At 41.8% G+C, this 19,285-nt stretch overlaps 1 protein-coding gene and 1 long non-coding RNA gene across 4 annotated transcripts in view; both read right to left on the bottom strand.

Moving 5' to 3' along the window:
* Nucleotides 1-1,145: 1,145 nt before the first annotated feature.
* On the bottom strand, nt 1,146-3,315 carry LOC133503713 (uncharacterized). Its single transcript, XR_009795818.1, has 3 exons — nt 2,527-3,315; nt 1,993-2,418; nt 1,146-1,810 (listed from the first exon to the last, which is right to left on the bottom strand). It is a non-coding gene; the product is annotated as an uncharacterized LOC133503713 (long non-coding RNA).
* Nucleotides 3,316-4,677: 1,362 nt separating this feature from the next.
* shdb (Src homology 2 domain containing transforming protein D, b) overlaps nt 4,678-19,285 on the bottom strand; it is a 38,330-nt gene continuing 23,722 nt past the window's right edge. For all 3 annotated transcript variants that reach the window (XM_061825076.1, XM_061825075.1, XM_061825074.1), the window contains 3 exons: nt 12,333-12,504; nt 10,690-10,809; nt 4,678-5,328 (listed from right to left, as the gene is read on the bottom strand). In XM_061825076.1, the coding sequence (XP_061681060.1) occupies nt 5,142-5,328; nt 10,690-10,809; nt 12,333-12,504 (479 nt within the window). In that variant the 3' untranslated portion in view covers nt 4,678-5,141. The remainder of the gene's footprint in view (nt 5,329-10,689; nt 10,810-12,332; nt 12,505-19,285) is intronic.

Raw genomic sequence — 19,285 nt, 5'->3', positions numbered from 1 at the left:
GAGTGGTGTTATTCAAATTAGCTTGATAATTACATTTACAGTGGTGCTTTGGGATGGAAGTTTAAGTCATTCAATGATCACGCTTGTAACTCAAAACATGTATTTCAAAGCGCCACTCCCCGTTAAAATTAAAATTCCATGAACCTCAAATAAAAAGAGAATGCAATATTTTGAATCAGAAAAATAGCCTTCTTTAATGTACTTCATAAAAACATACTGTAATGACAAAATTAAATAGAACATAAGGAATAAACCGGTTTGGGCACATTTTAGCTGCATAGAACGAAAATTTTGAGATTTTTTTTGCTTCTGTTTACCGTATTAACCCCCCAATCATGGCTCCAAAGAAGGAAAGTTCCTTGTTTAAAGTTATTCTGCACTTTTGTTAATAAAAAAAAGTTTACAAGGCTGGGGGCCGAGTCGCTACAGCTACGGCATTGCCCTCCCAGCCTAGCATATTCTACCACTAAAGCATACATTTCAAGCAAAAAATATATTTCTGATATTATTTCATTATATAAAGTATTTAAACTATACACGTATTTCTACTATGCAATTTATTATCAGGAAAAGCTAAAAAAATGCTTTAAAAAGCCAATTTTTTTTTTAGACTTGGAATGCATTATTTCTTTTTCCATTCATTGTAATGGGAAACATCGATTCACTTTTCGAACAAATCACTTCTCGAACCGTTTTCTGGAACGTATTGTGGTCCAGAACCGAGGCATCACTGTACAGTTCACTGTACTATACACGGAACCAAATTATAAGCAATATACGTTAATGATTAGGACTTTATTTGAGGGCGATGGCAATTCCGATATTTGGGAAAACACTCAGCTGATTAATTAAAATGACGGAATAATTTTTTTTTTAAAGCATTCATCTCTTAACACAACAATAATATGAATTACGGGAAGACTATTAGAGTTTCTTCAATACTTGTCATTCAGTATTTGATGGAATTTTTCTTTTCTTTTTTACAATCTTGGGTGGAATGTTTATGAATGTCATTATTTCTGCGGGCGATTTTTGCCTTTTTGAAAAAGCCTATTTGTCAGTCCGACCATGCTATTTTTCGCTCTCTGTTCACCATGCATACCAATACCAATTTTATTAAACTTGTCAAACTCTCTCGTGATCATTTCATCCCCCCCCTCCCAAAATGACTGGAACAGTCTAGGACAAATCGTGAAACTCATCTCATTCAACCCAATATCATTTAAGAAGTTATTGAGGGATACTGTACATGATTTTTTTTTTTTAGCCTATGAACCTTTGATTCATTATATTCTATGTATGTAAATATTTAACTACATCACATAGTACAGTTTCTTGTACTGTTTATGCATGTATTTGTTATTTTTATTTTTCATTTTTTGTTTGTTTTTGTTTCACTATGTTTTCAATTGTCTTAGCTGTATGCATAAAGTTTAAATAATAAAATAAGAGTTGAAAAAAATACACACTTCCATTTGTTGGAACATATGAGCCTTTTTTTGACACGCAAGACATCAACCAGCATCCCAAAATGAGAGCTAAATAAAACACGATGGCAAGAATTTACTCAAATACGACTCACCAATGAGCTTCTAAATCACATGGCGGGGGGACAGTCGGCAATCAAACATGTTAGGCGGGGAAGGATTGCTAGAAAGGGACGACACTTTCAAGTGTTTACTGATTAGCCTGCAGCCTCCAAAACATGTCGTTTCAAGTCATTGGAGTTAGACGGTTCTTTCCGACAAAGGCAACATAGTCCCCAAAGAGTTGGGGCTTGAGTGGGATTTTACATGAAAAGGAAAAGGCCCTGTGAAAAGAAGAAAACTAATGAGTCTTTTAGAGTAAGTCAAACAGTGCTCTAAGTGGTTGCTTCACAGTCAAAGGTGTTGCATACATTAGCCGTACTGGACTATACGCTGTGGATATATATGTACATTGTCAAGTTGGAAATTTACACAGAAAGACTTTGTAAATGTTTTATTTACATACCTTTTTTCCCAAACAGCGACTGTAACATGGAAGTAAAACGGCTCAAACATAACAGAAAAGTCTTCTCGTTCCTCCTCCTGTTCACTGAAACCACTCAAGTCATCGACTTGAGTGTTAGAGTTGAAGAGTCTCAGAACGTCTCCATCACACACCATTTCTGTCTCTGTCGCTCTCGATGTCATGATCACCTCGAGATGCAGTTACCGCTGAAGTCGTCCTGTACTCCTCACGTAGCAGTCCAGCCTTTCGAAATCCGTTGGTGATGGGAGATCCTTTCGGATTGCTCCATAATTCCCGATCAACTGATGATTTTCGCACGCGACCAGTTTTTGTGAAAGAGTTCTCGCCGCTGCTCATCCAAGCCTCCCACTCACCTCGGAGTGCCGCTTTAAAAGCACGGCTCACGCTGATGACGTTCACCCAGTCCTAAACAACATTTTCGAGGTCAGGCAACCCGCTCTTATGAACTCTGAAAGCCTTTGTTGCGTTTTGGCTTTACATCAGTTCTTCATGCTACCGTCTCCAACGCCTCACCATAGATTTGTTCACGCCAAACGTCCGCGCAGAAGCTTGAGTCCCCTCCTGGATGGACAGATCAATGCTTTCAACTTAAAAGCTGCAACATATGTTGTTTTTCTGGAACTTTCCATGATGAGGATATGAAAAATAAAATAAAATATGTTGCATTTGTGCATGTCGTGCTGGGTTTTGCTTCAAGCGCCAAAAACTAGCGCAGTCTTCTTCTACACGCTGGAGGCATCGACGCATGCCCAAACCCGAGTGCATTATCGGGAACAGCCATGTTTTAAGCATTACATCCGAATAAGTTTCTTGTTTGTCTAAATTGATAGCCGCTAGCGTGAAAAAAAAAAAATCAATATTTTAGTCGAATTGTCACATAGGCCACTTGTTTCAGAGTACAGTAAAGCCTCGGGTCTCGAACGTCCCTGTTTTCGACCAAATCGGTTTTCGAATGAAAATTTCCAGATTTGTTTATCTTCGGTACTCGAACGCCGCCGACAAAGCCCGCAAATAACATACTGCCTGCGGCCAGACCAGCTGACTCACGATGCACTTTGTGAATTCCCACTTTGCCGAAAAAAAAAAGGCGTAAGCAGCTGACCCACGCATGACGCGTTTTGTTATTGTCTATTCAAACACCCCCCGAAAAAACCCAGAAATAACATTGCGCGCGGCGCAAGCAGCTGAGCCACCCACGACGCGTTTTTTTGTCAATTCGAATTACCCCCGAAAAAAAACCTGGAAATGATAAAACGCGCAGGGCGCAACCAGTGCACTTTTGTTATTCTGTATAATGCAGCCTCGTCCCAATAGTGACTGTTGTTTTTCTTCTAATCGAGGACTACTGTATTAACCCCCAATCATGGCTCCAAAGAACGTGAGTTGCTTGTAAAGCAAAAAATAAATATATTTAAGTTATTTTACTATACAAAGTATTTAAACTATACAAGTATTTCTGCTATGCAGTTTATTATCAGGAAAAGATGGGAAAAATGCCACATTTTTAGGCTTGGAACGCATTATTTCTTTTTCCTTTCATTGTAATGGGAAACATCGATTTTCGAACAAATCACTTCTCGAACCGCTTTCTGGAACGGATCATGGTCCAGAACCGAGGCATCACTGTATTGGAAAAAGTAGCGGCTTATAGTTCGGAAAATACGGTACTTGTCTATCTGTCTTCTGCAAGTGACAAGTTCAGCGTGTACCTCATCTCTCGCCCAAAGGCAGCTGGGAAAATGTGCAGCTCACCCTCATACCTGATCATCATAAGTGGTAGAATATGGACAGATGTATCAGATTTACAGTTAGAAAGCTGACAATCTTAAGACTGTAATAATACCAGATCCACCATATTTGCGGAGTGTCACGATAGCGCACAGAGTTTGTTCAAATTTTGCGTGATTTGTTGCTCAATTCTTGAGAGAAAATAAGAACCCATGCAACACAACACAGGAGCCACTAAAATTAGAATTGGCGTCAAGGAAGTATGTTAAAATTCTACATCATGAGGGATTAAAGGACTGAGATCTGTGTACATCAGGGAGGAGCTAAATTTAGCCATGGTCACGCGGGAGACTTTGATGCAAGTGTATGTTCTTGCTCTACTAAGTGGGTATTAAAAATGACATCAAAAACATCAGCCAGCAGTATACTTTTAAGGCTCATATAAGATTTGTCTGAAATGCTAGTAAAGATCACAATTTCTGGGATAGTCACGGTTTCCAATGAAACCTGGCTTTTGTGAAAATCTGCGAATAATTGATGCCCGTCAGAAAAGGTTTGCAATTTCCTAATGAAGATGCCACAAGATGGTAACATAGTACTTTCTTCTAATAGACGAGGTTATGGCCAGAACTCAAAAACCCAAATCAGCAAATTGAGGATCGTAGGTTCACCCACAAATATCTACCAAAAGACAAATTCATAAATGGCGAACTGTGAATATACAGAGGTTCACAGTAAACCATTACTGGAGGTAATTGTAATATTTCTCGTGGCATTGATTACTTATTTTTTCACTAATGTATGTGTGGCAAGGTCACTATCTCCTGCTAATAGTAGTTAATAGGGGTTCACTTACTGTATGTGAGGTTTTGTGTACACATTTATGTCTATGTCGTCTCATGTTCTCATTTCTAGCATTCAATGAAAAAAACAAACCTCTATGGTTCCATTTATTGATCCTAATACAAATGTGAAAAATCTGACAAGAGGAATATTTACCAAGTGTTAATGAGGATTTTTTTTTAGGATAAACAGCAGTAATTGAATTGAATCTCAATCTTTGGTCAGCCTTCCCCAAACAGAACATTGGCAAATCCTGACTTTCTCTTGAGGTGCAACTGACTTCCTCAGCTCTGACAGACACGTGGCCGAAAAAGAAGAAGAAGAAGAAAAAAAGAGAAAATGAGAATTTATGATGTCCTGAAGTCCGTCAACCTTGGTTCAGCGCAGATATGACAGCGAGAGGGAGAGAAAGGAGATCATGTACTGCCTTCTCTGCGAATCCATCGCCTTGGATTTTAGTGACGCTTGGCACAAGTAGAACAGCGGTGAAAGGTCCAGTCGTCCAAAAATAACCTGAACGAATGAGCTGGAAGTTTCTCAACAAAAACTTTGAAAAGTCAGAGAGTCTGCACCAGTACGGGGAAGAGCAGCGACAGGTGCTCAGCACCACGGATGGGGAGCTTGTGCGTGGTGTAGAAGTGCACCAGCTCGGGGATGGAGTCGAACGCCGGGCTGTTGTGTCCCAGCACGTACTTGGCGTCCTTGCACTGCGTAAACTTGATGTGCATGAAGCCCTGGCAGCTCCTGGGACCAAAACAACAAGCTCAAATTAGATTGGGGGAGTCGCATTTGAAAACAGAGGTGGGGAGTCATGAAGCCTCCGTGGATTTAGGTAGGGAGGGGATATTATGATGGATGAGGATTAGCACATGCGGAGGCAACCAGAGAAAGTCAAATGCGTTGGACTGTGAAGGGGGATGAGAAATATTCACGTCCCTGGTGGTCATGGCCGACTTTCACTTTCAGGAATCTGCAATTCAGAGGTCTCTGAAACTGAAGAAGAAATTCACATTGTTTGTGTAAACTGGGACGACAGGGACAGCAAGGCCTCCTGTGCTCACCTAAAAAAATATCTCAAACTAACTCCAATTCCACATAAATTGGAATGTGGTTAATTCTGAATTTAGCCAAATCCCTACTTATAAGTACTTATGGTGAAGAAAATGAGTATTTGAACACCCTGCTATATTGCAAGTTCTCCCACTTAGAAATCGTGGAGGGGTCTAAAATTTTCATTGTAGGTGCACGTCCACTGTGAGAGAGATAATCTAAAAAGAAACATCCAGAAATCACAATGTATAATTTTTTAACAATTTATTTGTGTGATACAGCTGCAAATAAGTATTTGAACACCTGTCAAACAGCCAGAATTCTGACCCTCAAAGACCCGTTAGTCCGCCTTTAAAAGTCCACCTTCACTCCATCAATCTGAATCCTGAGTCTGATCCACCTGTGTGAGGTCGTTAGCTGCATAAAGACACCGGTCCACCCCATACAATCAGTAAGACTCAAACTTGTAACATAGCAAAGATTAAACAGCTGTCCAAAGACACCAGAGTCAAAATTGTACAACTCTGCAAGGCTGGAAAAGGCTACAGAGAAATTGCCAAGCAGCTTGGTGAAAAAAGCTCCACTGTTGGAGCAATCATTAGAAAATGGAAAAAGCTAAACATGACGGTTAATCTCAATCGGAGCGGAGGCCCATGGAAGATATCACCTCGTGGGCTCTCAGTGATCCTTACAAAGGTGAGGAATCAGCCCTGGACTACACGACAGGACTTGGTCAATGATATGAAAACAGCTGGGACCACCATTTCCAAGATGACCGTTGTTAATACTCTAAAACGTCATGGTTTGAAATCATGCATGGCACGGAAGGTTCCCCTGCTTAAACCAGCACATGTCAAGCCCCGTCTTAAGTTTCCCAATGACCATTGGGATGATACAGAGGAGTCGTGGGAGAAAGTTTTGTGGTCAAATGAGACCAAAATTGAACTTTTTGGTCATAATTCCACTAACCGTGTTTGAAGGAAGACGAATGATGAGTTCCATGCCAAGAACACCATCCCTCCTGTGAAGCATGGGGGTGGTAGCATCATGCTTTGGGGGTGTTTTTCTGCACATGGGACAGGGCGACTGCACTGTATTAAGGAGAGGATGACCGCGGCCATGCATTGTGAGATTTTGGGGAACAACCTCTTTCCCTCAGTCAGAGCATTGAAGATGGGTCGTGGCTGGGTCTTTCAACGTGACAATGACCTGAAGCACACAGCCAGGAAAACCAAAGAGTCGCCCCGTAAGAAGCACATCATGGTTCTGGCCTGGCCTAGCCGGTCTCCAGACCTAAACCCAATAGAAAATCTTTGGAGGGAGCTGAAACTCTGTGTTTCTCAGCGACAGCCCAAAAACCTGTTTGATCGAGAGAAGATCTGTGTGGCGGAGTGGGTCAAAATCCCTCCTGCAGTGTGTGCAAACCTGGTGAACAACTACAGGAAACGTTTGACCTCTGTAATTGCAAACAAAGGCTACTGTACCAAATATTAACATTGGTTTATTCAGGTGTTCAAATACTTATTTGCAGCTGTATCACACAAATAAATCGTTAGAAAATCATACAGTGTGATTTCTCGATTTTGGACATGCACCTATGATGAAAATTTCAGACCCCTCCATGATTTCTAAATGGGAGAACCTTGCAATAACGCATGGTGTTCAAATACTTATTTTCTTCACTGTATGCAGCTCCAATATTTTAGTTCATTTTTACTTTATTATTGTAAGATTATTATTGTGTGTTACTAAGGTTATTATTGTGGAGGGGCCACATAGTTAAGAGGATTCAGGACCGACGCAGAAATTGCAAAGTTTCTGCTCAACGTGTAATATTGTCACCTCTTTTTGATTTTTAATTGATGGTACGTTCCCGGAATATACACCAAAGCAGTAACATTTTATGTTTTGCAACACAACCATCGTGAATAAGTCATGCTAGCAATGAAGCGGTGCCTAACATGTTTGTACAGTGCACGTCTCGTGCGCGTTCATGTTCGTGAGGCGTGTGGCCTTGGTCAGAGACGCAGACCCGGCAGCATATGCAGCTGTGGTTAGAAACGCTTGCAGTTGGCAGCCATTTTGCAGCCTACAAGTGTGGTGTGGAACAATCATGGCAAGCGAGTCAGATCCCCATGTTTAACTGCTTCGGAGAAGGTCCGCGCTCTACCAAGTAACATTAGCAATGTTTACCTGCTATAGATCAGGTCGCTCATACTGGCAAGGCTCCTATTTATATTCTTTTCTTGTAAAAATAGGAAAGCACAAGTTGGCACCAAGTAGTGGTATTTTAAAATCCAATAACCGTTATTGATGTGCTAATAGCCTGCAAAACACCAGCTACATGCACCGATCAGGCTTGGGTCAGCATAATTAGAGCTTTACTGTCAACTATCCAATCAAATCCTGACAGTCTCTTGGCAGTCGGTACCAGGGGCCGTTGCATTTTCGTGTCAATAATGTTGTTGACCTTCCCGGTGGGAGACTAACTATGTGACGGGGGGGGAAGCCAGATGGATGCCACATTCTATCACTGTCAACGTGCGTTGTTTCTCAGGGGGGAATGTTTGCGTCAAGGCTGAAACTCAGCAGGCAGTCACTACAGGTTTATGAAGACTAAATACAACCACAGAGACTCTTATCTGTTTTGTTCTGGCTCCAGCCAAAAGGTTGAACCACAGAAAAAAAGTGAATGATATGACTTGAATCAAATATTAAGTGTTTGTGTACAGCAGCTTTTGTAGCCTCCCCCAGGCGAACAAATTAAAGGGGTTGGGGGGGCAGTTGCATGAATTTAAACCTGATTCCCAAGCTGTATCCTGGGAAATTATCCTATTTCACTCCCACACCCCCCATTTCATTTTCACTAAAATGAGTTATTTACACGACACATAATGGATCTTTGTTCCTCTGGCTACCCCAGCGACATAAAATGACAGGCAGAACAATGAAACGTTCTTCCACGAGGCACCAGAAGATACAATAAAACCGTGTATCCACCAGTTACTGCCTTTGTGTTGTACTTAACAGGAGCAGATTTCACAGCAAGCAAGTATTGCAATTTAGATGAGAACAGCATATCGCTCTTATCTGGTGGATAACTAGTATGTCCAGATATTGACAATTCTATAGTTATTTGCAAATCAATGTTATTGTTCTATGTTATCATTACATATTAAAGCTCAAGTGTCGTCAAACGGATGATTTTTGGTATATTATTAATGAAAAACCCACGGCCAATATGGTCCCATGTGTTTTTTTCACCACGAAACATGATTTTGACGTATACAGCTCGGCTGTGACTAAAGCAGCACTGCTCGGCTCTGTCATAAGCCACACCGGCCGGCTGCGATGAGCCGCGATGGCTCATCTCCGGCGCGGGAGTGGATGGGACGGGAGGCAGTTTGGCCGTGATCGGATATCATCTGAATATGGCTCGAAACAATAGTGTAATATTGCCCCTGTAACTTCACTCGGTTGTGTGGTGTTGTCCTTTTCGAAAAGAGCTTCGGTGTCAGAAGAGGCGTCGGAAAAATACGAATATCTCTGTTGTTCGGCTTCCATAGTAGCAGGCACTGCGCGTTTTCAACGGCGGAAGTGACGATGACGTCAAGGACAGATGGCACGACTAATATGGCGACCACTTGGATGTCGAGGGACACTCAATTCCGCAACTTTGTGCATGGATGACGCGCTCTCTGCTCACTTTTTTTTTCCCGTATAGACATTGAAGTGAATACTGTTATGTATTTTTCATTACAATATCTATTTTAGAATGTTTATAGCGATGTCACCCACACTTTAATGACTCAATGTAACAAATGTAACTTGTGAACCTTCCGAAAATGTAAAATTCTGCACCTTCCCTCACTCTACAGAGCCCTGTGGCATTCTGTTGCCTCAAGATTGAAAGACAATCAATTTTCTCTGCCGCTAATCCTCACAAGGGTCGTGGGGAGCGCTGGAGCCTATCCCAGCTGCCAACGGGCAGGAGGCAGGGTATACCCTGAACTGGTTTCCAGCCAATCGCAGGGAACGTAGAGACAAACAGCCACACTCACATTCACACCTTGGGCAATTTAGAGTGTCCTAATTCATGCTGCATGTTTTTCGGGATGTGGGAAACCGGAGTGTCCGAGAGAAAACCCACACAGGCACGGGGAGAACATTCAAACTCCACACAGGCGGGGCCAGTATCGAACCCAGGTCTTCAGAACTGTGAGGCCAACACTTTTACCAGCTGATCCACCGTGCCGCCTATCAAGACAATAATGAGTTAAACTAGGTTCAACACACCTAAGTTTTTTTTAAAAATGGATCACTGTAATGTTTCGGTGCAGAAGGGACTTGTCCGCCAAGAGACTACGTTGGCGTGCGGATGCTTTTCTCCTTATTACACTGAAGGAGATTGGAATGCCGGAGGTTGAACGTAATTAAGGCTTCACAGTGTCCTGAGACTCCATATCTGCTCACATTACGTCTTCACGCAAACCAAACGCAGAACCAGAATTGCGACCTTGCAGCTTGACCACAGGAAGCGTGCAGAAATGTGTGAGTAATCCTCAAAGTTGTTTATGTGCAACTCCCCCTAACACACACACACACACACACACACACACACACACACACACACACACACACACACACACGTACTCCCATCTCTCTTGCGACTACTCCCTTCTTGTGTGCCCAACAGAAGGTGATTCATATTCATTAGTGATTATGGCGAGGATGATGTGCGCACTGAAGTGTGCTCTACCTGCCTGATTACCACTTAAGAGGTGGGGCCGTTGAGACCAAAGAAGGGTGCTACCGTGCGAGCAGAAGGTGGGGTGGGAGATGGGGGGGTAAGGACAGAAGCGTGATGGGAGAACACAGTGATGGATCATGCTCATAATTACAAGGGAGAGATTTGACCAGATAAGCATTATTGCAGCCTGCAAATGAGTAGTGGAGGAGGAGGAGGTCGCGTGGCAATGATCCTAAGTTTGGGTGATGGATGAAGGGAGGAGAGCAGAGAAAGATGGATGAAGGTGTGTGTGTGTGTGTGCTTACCGTAGAGACAGCGAATAGTCACATCGATTGGTCTGACTGTTCCTCACCAGGTAGCTACACTCTTTACTCAATGTGAGCAGCGACTCCGCTTCGGACCGAGAAAGTGAACCGTGATACCACCTGAAACATACAATACGAGAAAGCTGTCATGCATATAATCTACAGTAAAATATCCAAAATCTGATATACAGTTTGACCTTGCCTATTTGCAGTACACAGCCACACATATTCAGTTTTTTTTTTACTTCCATTTATCGGATTTCCAAAGTCGTAAAGGCCTTAATTTCTCTTCGAAATAGACAAGGTGCCAAATTGGACATGGCACCTTGCAATGTGGTGCACCTTATGTGCACAGTGACTTTGCCACATTTGCAAATGTTGTTGTATGACTTGTCCCACAAAGTACACTTCAACACACTTGTTAAACTATTAGCATACTCGCCAGCATTGCCCCACACGCTCCCTGTGCAGGCAGGTCACGACTGAAAATGTTGTACACACTCACTCACTGAAATTATCACACCACAGCACACAGAGTATAACTAGTAAATAATAAAACAAATAAAAGACTGACTCACAAAATAATTGACACAAAACATGCCCTTTAAAGGCTATTTACTTCCTTCCAGCATGCTTTGCGGCACTGCTGGGACCAAGTGTATGCACGCGGGTTTTTGTAAACATATACCTTTATCGTACGTGTTATTAAGTGATTGAAGAGTTTGGACTCCATTAGTGAAATAAGAGTTTATGTGCAAATAGGGCAGCACGGTGGGCTCAGCTGGAAAGTGTTAGCCTCACAGTTCTGAGGTCCCGGGTTCGATCCCAGACCCGCCTGTGTGGAGTTTGCATGTTCTCCTCCGGGCACTCCGGTTTCCTCCCACATCCCAAAAACATGCAACATTAATTGGATACTCTAAATTGCCCCTAGGTGTGATTGTGAGTGTGGCTGTTTGTCTCCATGTGCCCTGCAATTGGCTGGCAACAAGATCAGGGTGTACCCCTCCTCCTGCCCATTGACAGCTGGAGATAGGTTCCAGCACTCCCCGCGACCCTCGTGAGGATAAGTGGCAAAGAAAATGGATGTTTGGATGGATGGATGGATGTGCAAATAGATGGAACATAAATCACACCAATAATGTCCGTAACTAAAACACCAAAATAAATGTGTGTTTTTAACGTTCAAATCTTTTTCCACAGCCTTCTGACGTCTGCTGGTCACCGCTTAGCTGAAACAGTGTTAAGGTTTATGCTTTCCATTATGGTATGTGAAGCAAAGGTAGCCTAAACACACAAATTGTTCTTTAAAGTGTTAAAAATTGCTCGAAACCAATCAAAATGAGATAAGATGAGATGTTTTCTGAGTATGTCAAGTACACGCACACTGATCAGGCACAACATAATGGGCATGCTAGAAGATAAATAATGTCAAGTTTAGCAGTAATGCTGCTCCTATTAAAATATTTTATCACTTTGCCATCTATTAGATTGAAGTAATTAAACTAACGGCTACAAAGATGATGAATATGAAATCAAGCAAGCCTCTTAATGTAATGAAATGTCAAGAGCAACGTGGCCTGTGGTCAAATACTAGACATGAATGTGATATATGGTATATGTACTTCAGAAAGAGGCATACGTACACTTGTTTCTCCAAAGGCTGTGCGGGGTCCACCCTCTCTCCCACCATGGTGAGGCCCTCCTGGGGCATTCGAAATTTCACCGCCCCGCCCACCAGCGGGCTGGACCGGGGGCCCGGAGGACGCAAGCGCTCAGTAGGTGATGAGCGATCCCATTCGGGCCCGTCGAACTGGACTGTTGGTACAGAGATAGAAAAAGAGTTTTATAATCAGAAAAGCCAGATTGTTTTTTCAACAGTACATTTTGTTCAGCTCTGGGGAGCAATACTTGCAATCAACAGACATTTTGTAGCCGATTAGTCGAGTAGTCAACGTTTATAGCTTAAAGTTGACTAATCACGTGTTTTCGGCCCAAAAAAAATCCCCCTCCAAGAAAATAAGTTATTTTTATTTAAAAACTATGAATTCTACAAAGATTTTTTCCCCACCAAGTAGTTATTATGAGTGAAAAGTATTTTTTCCAAAGAAAACTTTTTAAGGAAATATTTGTATTTTTTGATAAAAATCTTTGAGAAAAAGTCAATTTGCTGTAAAAAAAAAGTCACCATATTCTGAGGATTAAACTATACTTCACTTTTCTTTATTTTATAAATATGGATGTAATATGCTTGATTCTTGTCCTTATTTTCTTGTCTTATTCTATTTTCTTTTCAGACAGAAGCAGTAGTAACTGTACATAAGTTAATAAAATCATGAAAAAGTCAGTAGTCGTTATGAGTATTTTGTTCTGTACATTTTCCTGAGAAGTTGCGTTGTGGTGGTTATTTTTTTAAATAAAATTTTTTTTCAATAAAATTGTTGAACTTATTTTAGGCCCAAAAAATACATCTTATGCCAACATCATCCCTCCCTTTCCTCCCCGAAGAGAAAGATGTAGTAATCGTGTGACAATAAAGTACTTTTTTCAAGGGAATATTTTTTTTTAAGATAAGTACCAAGTTTAAATTAGAGCTCATTAGTGTATAGTATATTCTTTATTTCTAAGAAATAGTAGTATTAAGAATAAAATATTTTGACACAAGTATTTTGAAATGATATAAAGAAGAAATGTACAAATCTTAAAACAGTAAAGTGGCATTTTTTTATGCAGGTTAGTGTCCTACTTGTTTCAAGACATTTGTTCTTCTTTTCCTGTCGGCTTATCTTGTTAGGGGTCGCCACAGCATGTCATCTTTTTCCATCTATTACATCTTCTTCTCTAACACCCACTGTCATCGTGTTCTCCCTTACAACATCCATCAACATTTTCTTTGGTCTCAGCACCCTTCTACCAATATACTCACTCTCTCGCCTCTGCACATGTCCAAACCATCGAAGTCTGCTCTCTCCAACTTTGTCTCCAAAACATCCAACTTTGGCTGTCCCTCTCATGAGCTCATTTCTAATCCTATCCAACCTGCTCACTCGGAGTAAGAACCCCAACATTTTCATTTACTTATTATTTGTTTCAAGACATAAAAAGGGAGAAAAAGTATTCCTTTGTGGAAAAAGGAAAAATATTATAGGGATAAGATTGTCATTTTCGGCATGCAAGTGACAAAAACATCATCAGAGGAGGACTTTGTTCGCGTACAGTGGAATAGAATGTTCTATATTCGCTGGTATGATGAGTTCTACACTAGAGTGTAGTGAGTTGGACTGAAGTGCGGATAATACAGGAGATGGTAACGGATGGGTGATGTGGCGCTAAATGTATAGCAGGTGGGAAGCAACAGAAGAGAGAGACAAAGAGGTCATAGTGCCGACAGATGTTTGAAGTGGGGGCGGGGGCTGGGTGCCGGTGACGGAGCAAATGTGGGGAAGATGCTGGGTCATGTTCAGGGCGAGAGGTCACCTTGCTCTTCAGCGGAAGACTGACTCCCCATCCCCCCTCTGGCCCGCAGGGGCAGGCCAGGACAACTCTGACAACTCGCTCATCTCTAATAGAGGAAGAAGGGGAGCGGTATCAGGTGAGAGAAACGAGAGCGAGACAGTGAGAAAAGCACAGATGGCGACAATAAAAAGCTGATATGTGCGAGAGGTGGTAATGACGACGTGGTGAGACTCAATCGGAGTGCGAGATTTTAATGAGAGGAAGCGAATGGGAGTGAGATGCTGCAGCAGGAGGTCCCCTCGTTATGTGGCGGAAGAGCAAAAGGACACGATTGGTAAAAAGAGGCAAAATGCCAAAGAAATCAATTGAGGATGTACACACTTTGTACTCTGAGGTTTTGGATCACCAGCCAACTTATGGACTGAGCCACTCACCCTTTGTCAAAAAGCACGTCCTTTAAATAAACAACAGACCGTATAATACTATGGTCGTTCTAAAGTCAAAAGCCACTGCGATTAAACAATTTCTAACTTAACCACAAGTTGGGAAAAATATAGCTCGGAAGTAAAAAGGGTCACGCAAGACGAAGATCTTAAAGGATTAACTGCACAAGTGTGTTTAGCCTTTTCTTCGGCTTTGGTCTTGGTAAAGAGGGCAAAGATGAACACAGAACCAGAACTTGAGCACATTTTGATTCCAGGGCAAGACGATATTCACCACCTACTATTCTTGTTCTACTCAAAAGCTGTTTTGATCCCAAATCCAAAGGAATACCACTATCTACAACATGGGTGCTCAATGTGTCGATTGTGATCAACCGCTCGATCACGAGGCAGTCTTACTTGATCTTGGGACGGCGTGCCCTACACCCCAAAAAAAAAGACATGACTTTCTCTATCAACGACCGTTGCTCCGCCAAACTCTTTTTCCTAGTTTACCGTACATCCCCTGGTTCTTAAAGATGTACACTCATAATTACAAACGTTACATTACTTACGCAGCCCATCAATGTGTTTTATAATGACAGTGTCCACGACCGTTGCTTTAATTAGCAACACAGTCTTGGCAACGTAGAGCAAAGACGAGCTAGAGATGCTGCATTTTTTTTTATATTAATGGAGAAAGTTAAAAAAGAAATGCTGTTGTTTTAAGATGTCATGACTGTCGTAATATGTGAATAATTGAAGAAAACGTGGTTAAACTGGACGAGATTTTCTCTTTTCTGAGTGGCAAAGGTCGTGTCTGAAGCCAAAGTAGAAAGTGCATGATGAGATGGTGTGTCATTTTAAAATTGTACCTTAGCACAGCCTGATTCAGGATGAGAGTACAGAGAATACAGTGCACAAAAAGCTAATTCTGTATTTTAAATATAGGAGGCAACATAACATTAACCTTAAAACGGTTTGGGAGCATCATCATACCCCGCCACCAGTAGCTCACAAGAGGCCGGCTGCTTGAAACGTAGATCTTGGGGTGAAAAAGTCTGGGCACCCCTGATCTACAAGATTCTGTTAAGATGGGTGAGACCTGCTTTTTTTACCTACCCACTGAAAAATGTACTTGAAAAATATATACGTCAGTGGCAGTAAATGGTTAGACCCCCGGTGCAAATGTCCAAGGATCTGAATGAGTTAAAACGTTTTATGATTTTCACATAGACAAATTCATTCCATTTCTCTGATTTGCTATTGGATAATTTCAAATCCGTACCAAATGTGAGTCCCAGAATGCATTATGTTCAACCTGAGAAGCTTCACCACACGCATCTCAGAGACCGTATTTCCGTTCACTGAGGGCCGGTGTGCACTGTGGATACAGCCATTCGTCATGGGAGGGAAAGGAGATAATTTAAGAGATAGACTGTAAGAGCCTGAATTGTTTACAGTTATCTGATGCTGAGAAATTGTCTGGCTACACCAGCAACCAGAACAAAAATGAGGCTTAGTAATTGAAGGGTGTGAGGGCTGTGAAATTTTTTCTTACACTGTCCTACCTACAGTGGAGGGAGGCGTATGGGGCGGGGGGTTATAGGGTGCATCGTGAGGCAGAGCTGAAAATAGCTCATTATCTACCACGGCAGGCAATAATCTGTCGTCTCTGTAGTCTGACACAAGACCACATTATGCGATTTGGATTTGCCCGTTCTGTGCGATACTACGGCTAAAAAGATTACAAAACAAATACACAGGAAAGAGATGTCTTAATGAGCTAACAAATCTCAAGCCCACCAACAGCCAGCCCTCTTCCTCCTCCCCCTGCAGGCCTGCTGCTTCAAAGACCGTTTGAATGGGCGTTTGGAGAAGGACCTGGCTGTACAAACATGCCTCCCTCCCCTCCCTGGTTAATTATTGAGCAGGCAGACACACTCCGCCACGTTCCCTGGCTCGCTGTGAATTATTGATGCATGGCGCGGTACAATGGCCCCATCTGGAGCAGGGCGCACCGCCACCGAAGCCAGGACTAAAGTGTGGCCTGGCAGCCCTCGATGAGACTCATAAACACACCTGAAGCTAGGAAAATGGTCTGTCCGTTCAGCCGGTTGCCCTTTATATCGCTAATTAATTACCAAAACAGCAGCCCAAAAAGATCAATTTGCTCATATTCATAGTGATTTGGGTCATCAAGAACTCATACCATTTAGTACTATGAAATTCAAGAACGAAAGAAGAAAAAAAAAGTGCCTTTGCACAGTTACTAAATCTCCGTTTTTTTTTTTTTTTTTTAAAAACCTGAGAGGTGTTGTCTATTATTTCTCATGGTGAATTTTAGGAAGACTTATTTTTAGTTATTTTCATGGCTTCCATTGTTCAACGTATGTCCTCACTGAAATACACAGCTTGCATCAATCACATGGCCGTAGCCAGTAAGGAGCTGGTTTACAAAAGTGCAGTGCTGCTAACTTTGAGACTTCCGACCCCACTACACAGTATTAAAAAAAAAGTACCGTAATTCCCGGCTTACAGAGCGCACCTGGTTATAAGCCAGTATATTTGTAAAGGAAATACCATTTAGTACATACATACGCTGCAGCTGTGTAAAAGCCACAAGTCCCCACGTTGAAATCCACATTGAAACACGAGATATTTACAAAGACGGTACACAGAGAGTTTAACGCTAAAGCTAGCGCTGCACTAACAGGGCCAGGCCAGTAAAAGTCACTTCCTCGGAACATATATTCCACCGGTCTCACTCTTACCTTTTCCACTTGAATGCGCCTTTTCAGCCATTAGAAAAAATGCACAAATTAGCCACATCGCCGCATAAACCACAGGGTTGAAAGCGTGTGGAAAAAAGTTGCGGCTTGTAGGTCGGAAATTACGGTAAGTTGTGACTTTTATTCCTGCAAAGAAAGAACATAACTGACAAGATTTGAAATACAAATTGTTCCCCGGAATACTTTGTCATTTCACCACGTGAGCAATGACATGAGACACGAGTGTGGTTCGGGATCTTCCCCATTCCAGTGAAACAAAAAAAAAAATAAATAAAAATGAAGGAATTACGGTAGAACCTATTCATAGAACCTTGGTTCACTAACAAACTGGTGAAAATATTTGGTACAAATATTACTTGGGTTAATGAAATATGCTCCCTCACATAAATATGGAAATATAATACTCTGATACTCAGGATTTAATCAGGAGTAACAAAGATGTCAGTAGTCTGCAGTATGACAAGTGCAATTTGTTACTGCACAGTATGTCTGAAACGCCAGTTTATCCGTTTGCTCCGACAATGGTTCAACACCCTCAACAATGCATCACGTTATGAATACGATAGACACGCACGCACACACCACTGCAGGTTTCATTCGCCCGCCGATGACGACTCGAAAGCGATGATGTGCCATGCGCGGAAGGCGGGCGCTCAGCTTTGTCCTCTGATACAGCACAAAGACTTCGATGAGACAAAGACTTGCAGACAAAAGCGGCCTGCGCGCTCACAGTCTTGTCGATTCTACTTAGATGCTCCCTCAATTCTCTCTCGCAATCAGCCCAATTTATGAAACTAAGGCAATTCGGTAATTTTGCCAAATCCTAAAGGAGCTCAGAACCTCTCTTTCCTCATAATTAACGAGCGGGGTGAGCAGGGCAAATGGAACATGTTGCTTTAGCTGAGTGACAGGTAACTTTTCAAGCACACCTGCTGTTTTTGTGCTTGCTCAAGAGAAAGGAGGCGGCGCACAAAGACAGCTTCATTTATCCACTAATGAAGACATCTGTTTCTTTTGGAAGGGGCTGGCACATGTGTGCTCATAAAGACCTTCTGCCGGGCACACGCAGCCCAACCCCCATAAAGATAATTAACACATTATGTCCGTGCAGGGAAAAAAAAAATGCATTCACACAAGTTTGTAGCACTTTAGTCACAGGTAATCAATTCCCAGACATGTATTGAATTGATCCCCATTTGAATTAATGCCTTGAGCTTCATGACTTCCACACAGCATGACAAAAGATTCAGGTTCAGGTCCGAGAGGCAGGAGAGTGTCCCGCTGTGGTATAATTGCCTATATCAATAGTTATTGAACGCACCAAATAAAAACACACCACAAAATATGAACTCAAAACAATATAAATTCAAACGGATTTTACAAAGTGAAGTGCAAGGATGTGCGTCTATTACTCCATTGCAACCCATAAAAAAGCAAGTGTCAAGTAATCACTAGACTGCTCTCAAATGTTAGCTTGAGATTTCTTAAATGGTTACTCAGGAGAGCAAAACAAAGATTCTCTGTAACTACTTCTGTTCACAGCCTGAGCTTAACTAAGTTCCTTTTTGAGATTTCAAAAGATCTTCAAAACGTCGAAATCTATCACTTCAAATATACTTCCTTGACACCAATTACTAGTTTCCCGGTAGCCAGGGGTTTGACTGGATCGTGTGGTAAGAAAGAATACAAAACCTAAAGAAATTAGATTTTCCAAATAGATGAGGATTAGTTCCACAGAAAACTCATTTTTTAAATATTTTGTAAACACCAACACGTGAATAGGTGATATTCAAAAATGTCATAAAGTGCTTAATAGAAAAATAGCCATTGTAATTTTTATTGGCTGTGAAGTAGCGATATACTGTACATGCCAGCGTTCTGGGTTTCCAGTGATCCATCTGTAAGACTTTTATTCTTTCGGGTCACCCA

This window comes from Syngnathoides biaculeatus, chromosome 7, assembly GCF_019802595.1.
Source record: "Syngnathoides biaculeatus isolate LvHL_M chromosome 7, ASM1980259v1, whole genome shotgun sequence".
Classification (NCBI taxonomy): domain Eukaryota; kingdom Metazoa; phylum Chordata; class Actinopteri; order Syngnathiformes; family Syngnathidae; genus Syngnathoides; species Syngnathoides biaculeatus.
This window is presented reverse-complemented; position numbering and strand designations above follow the sequence as displayed.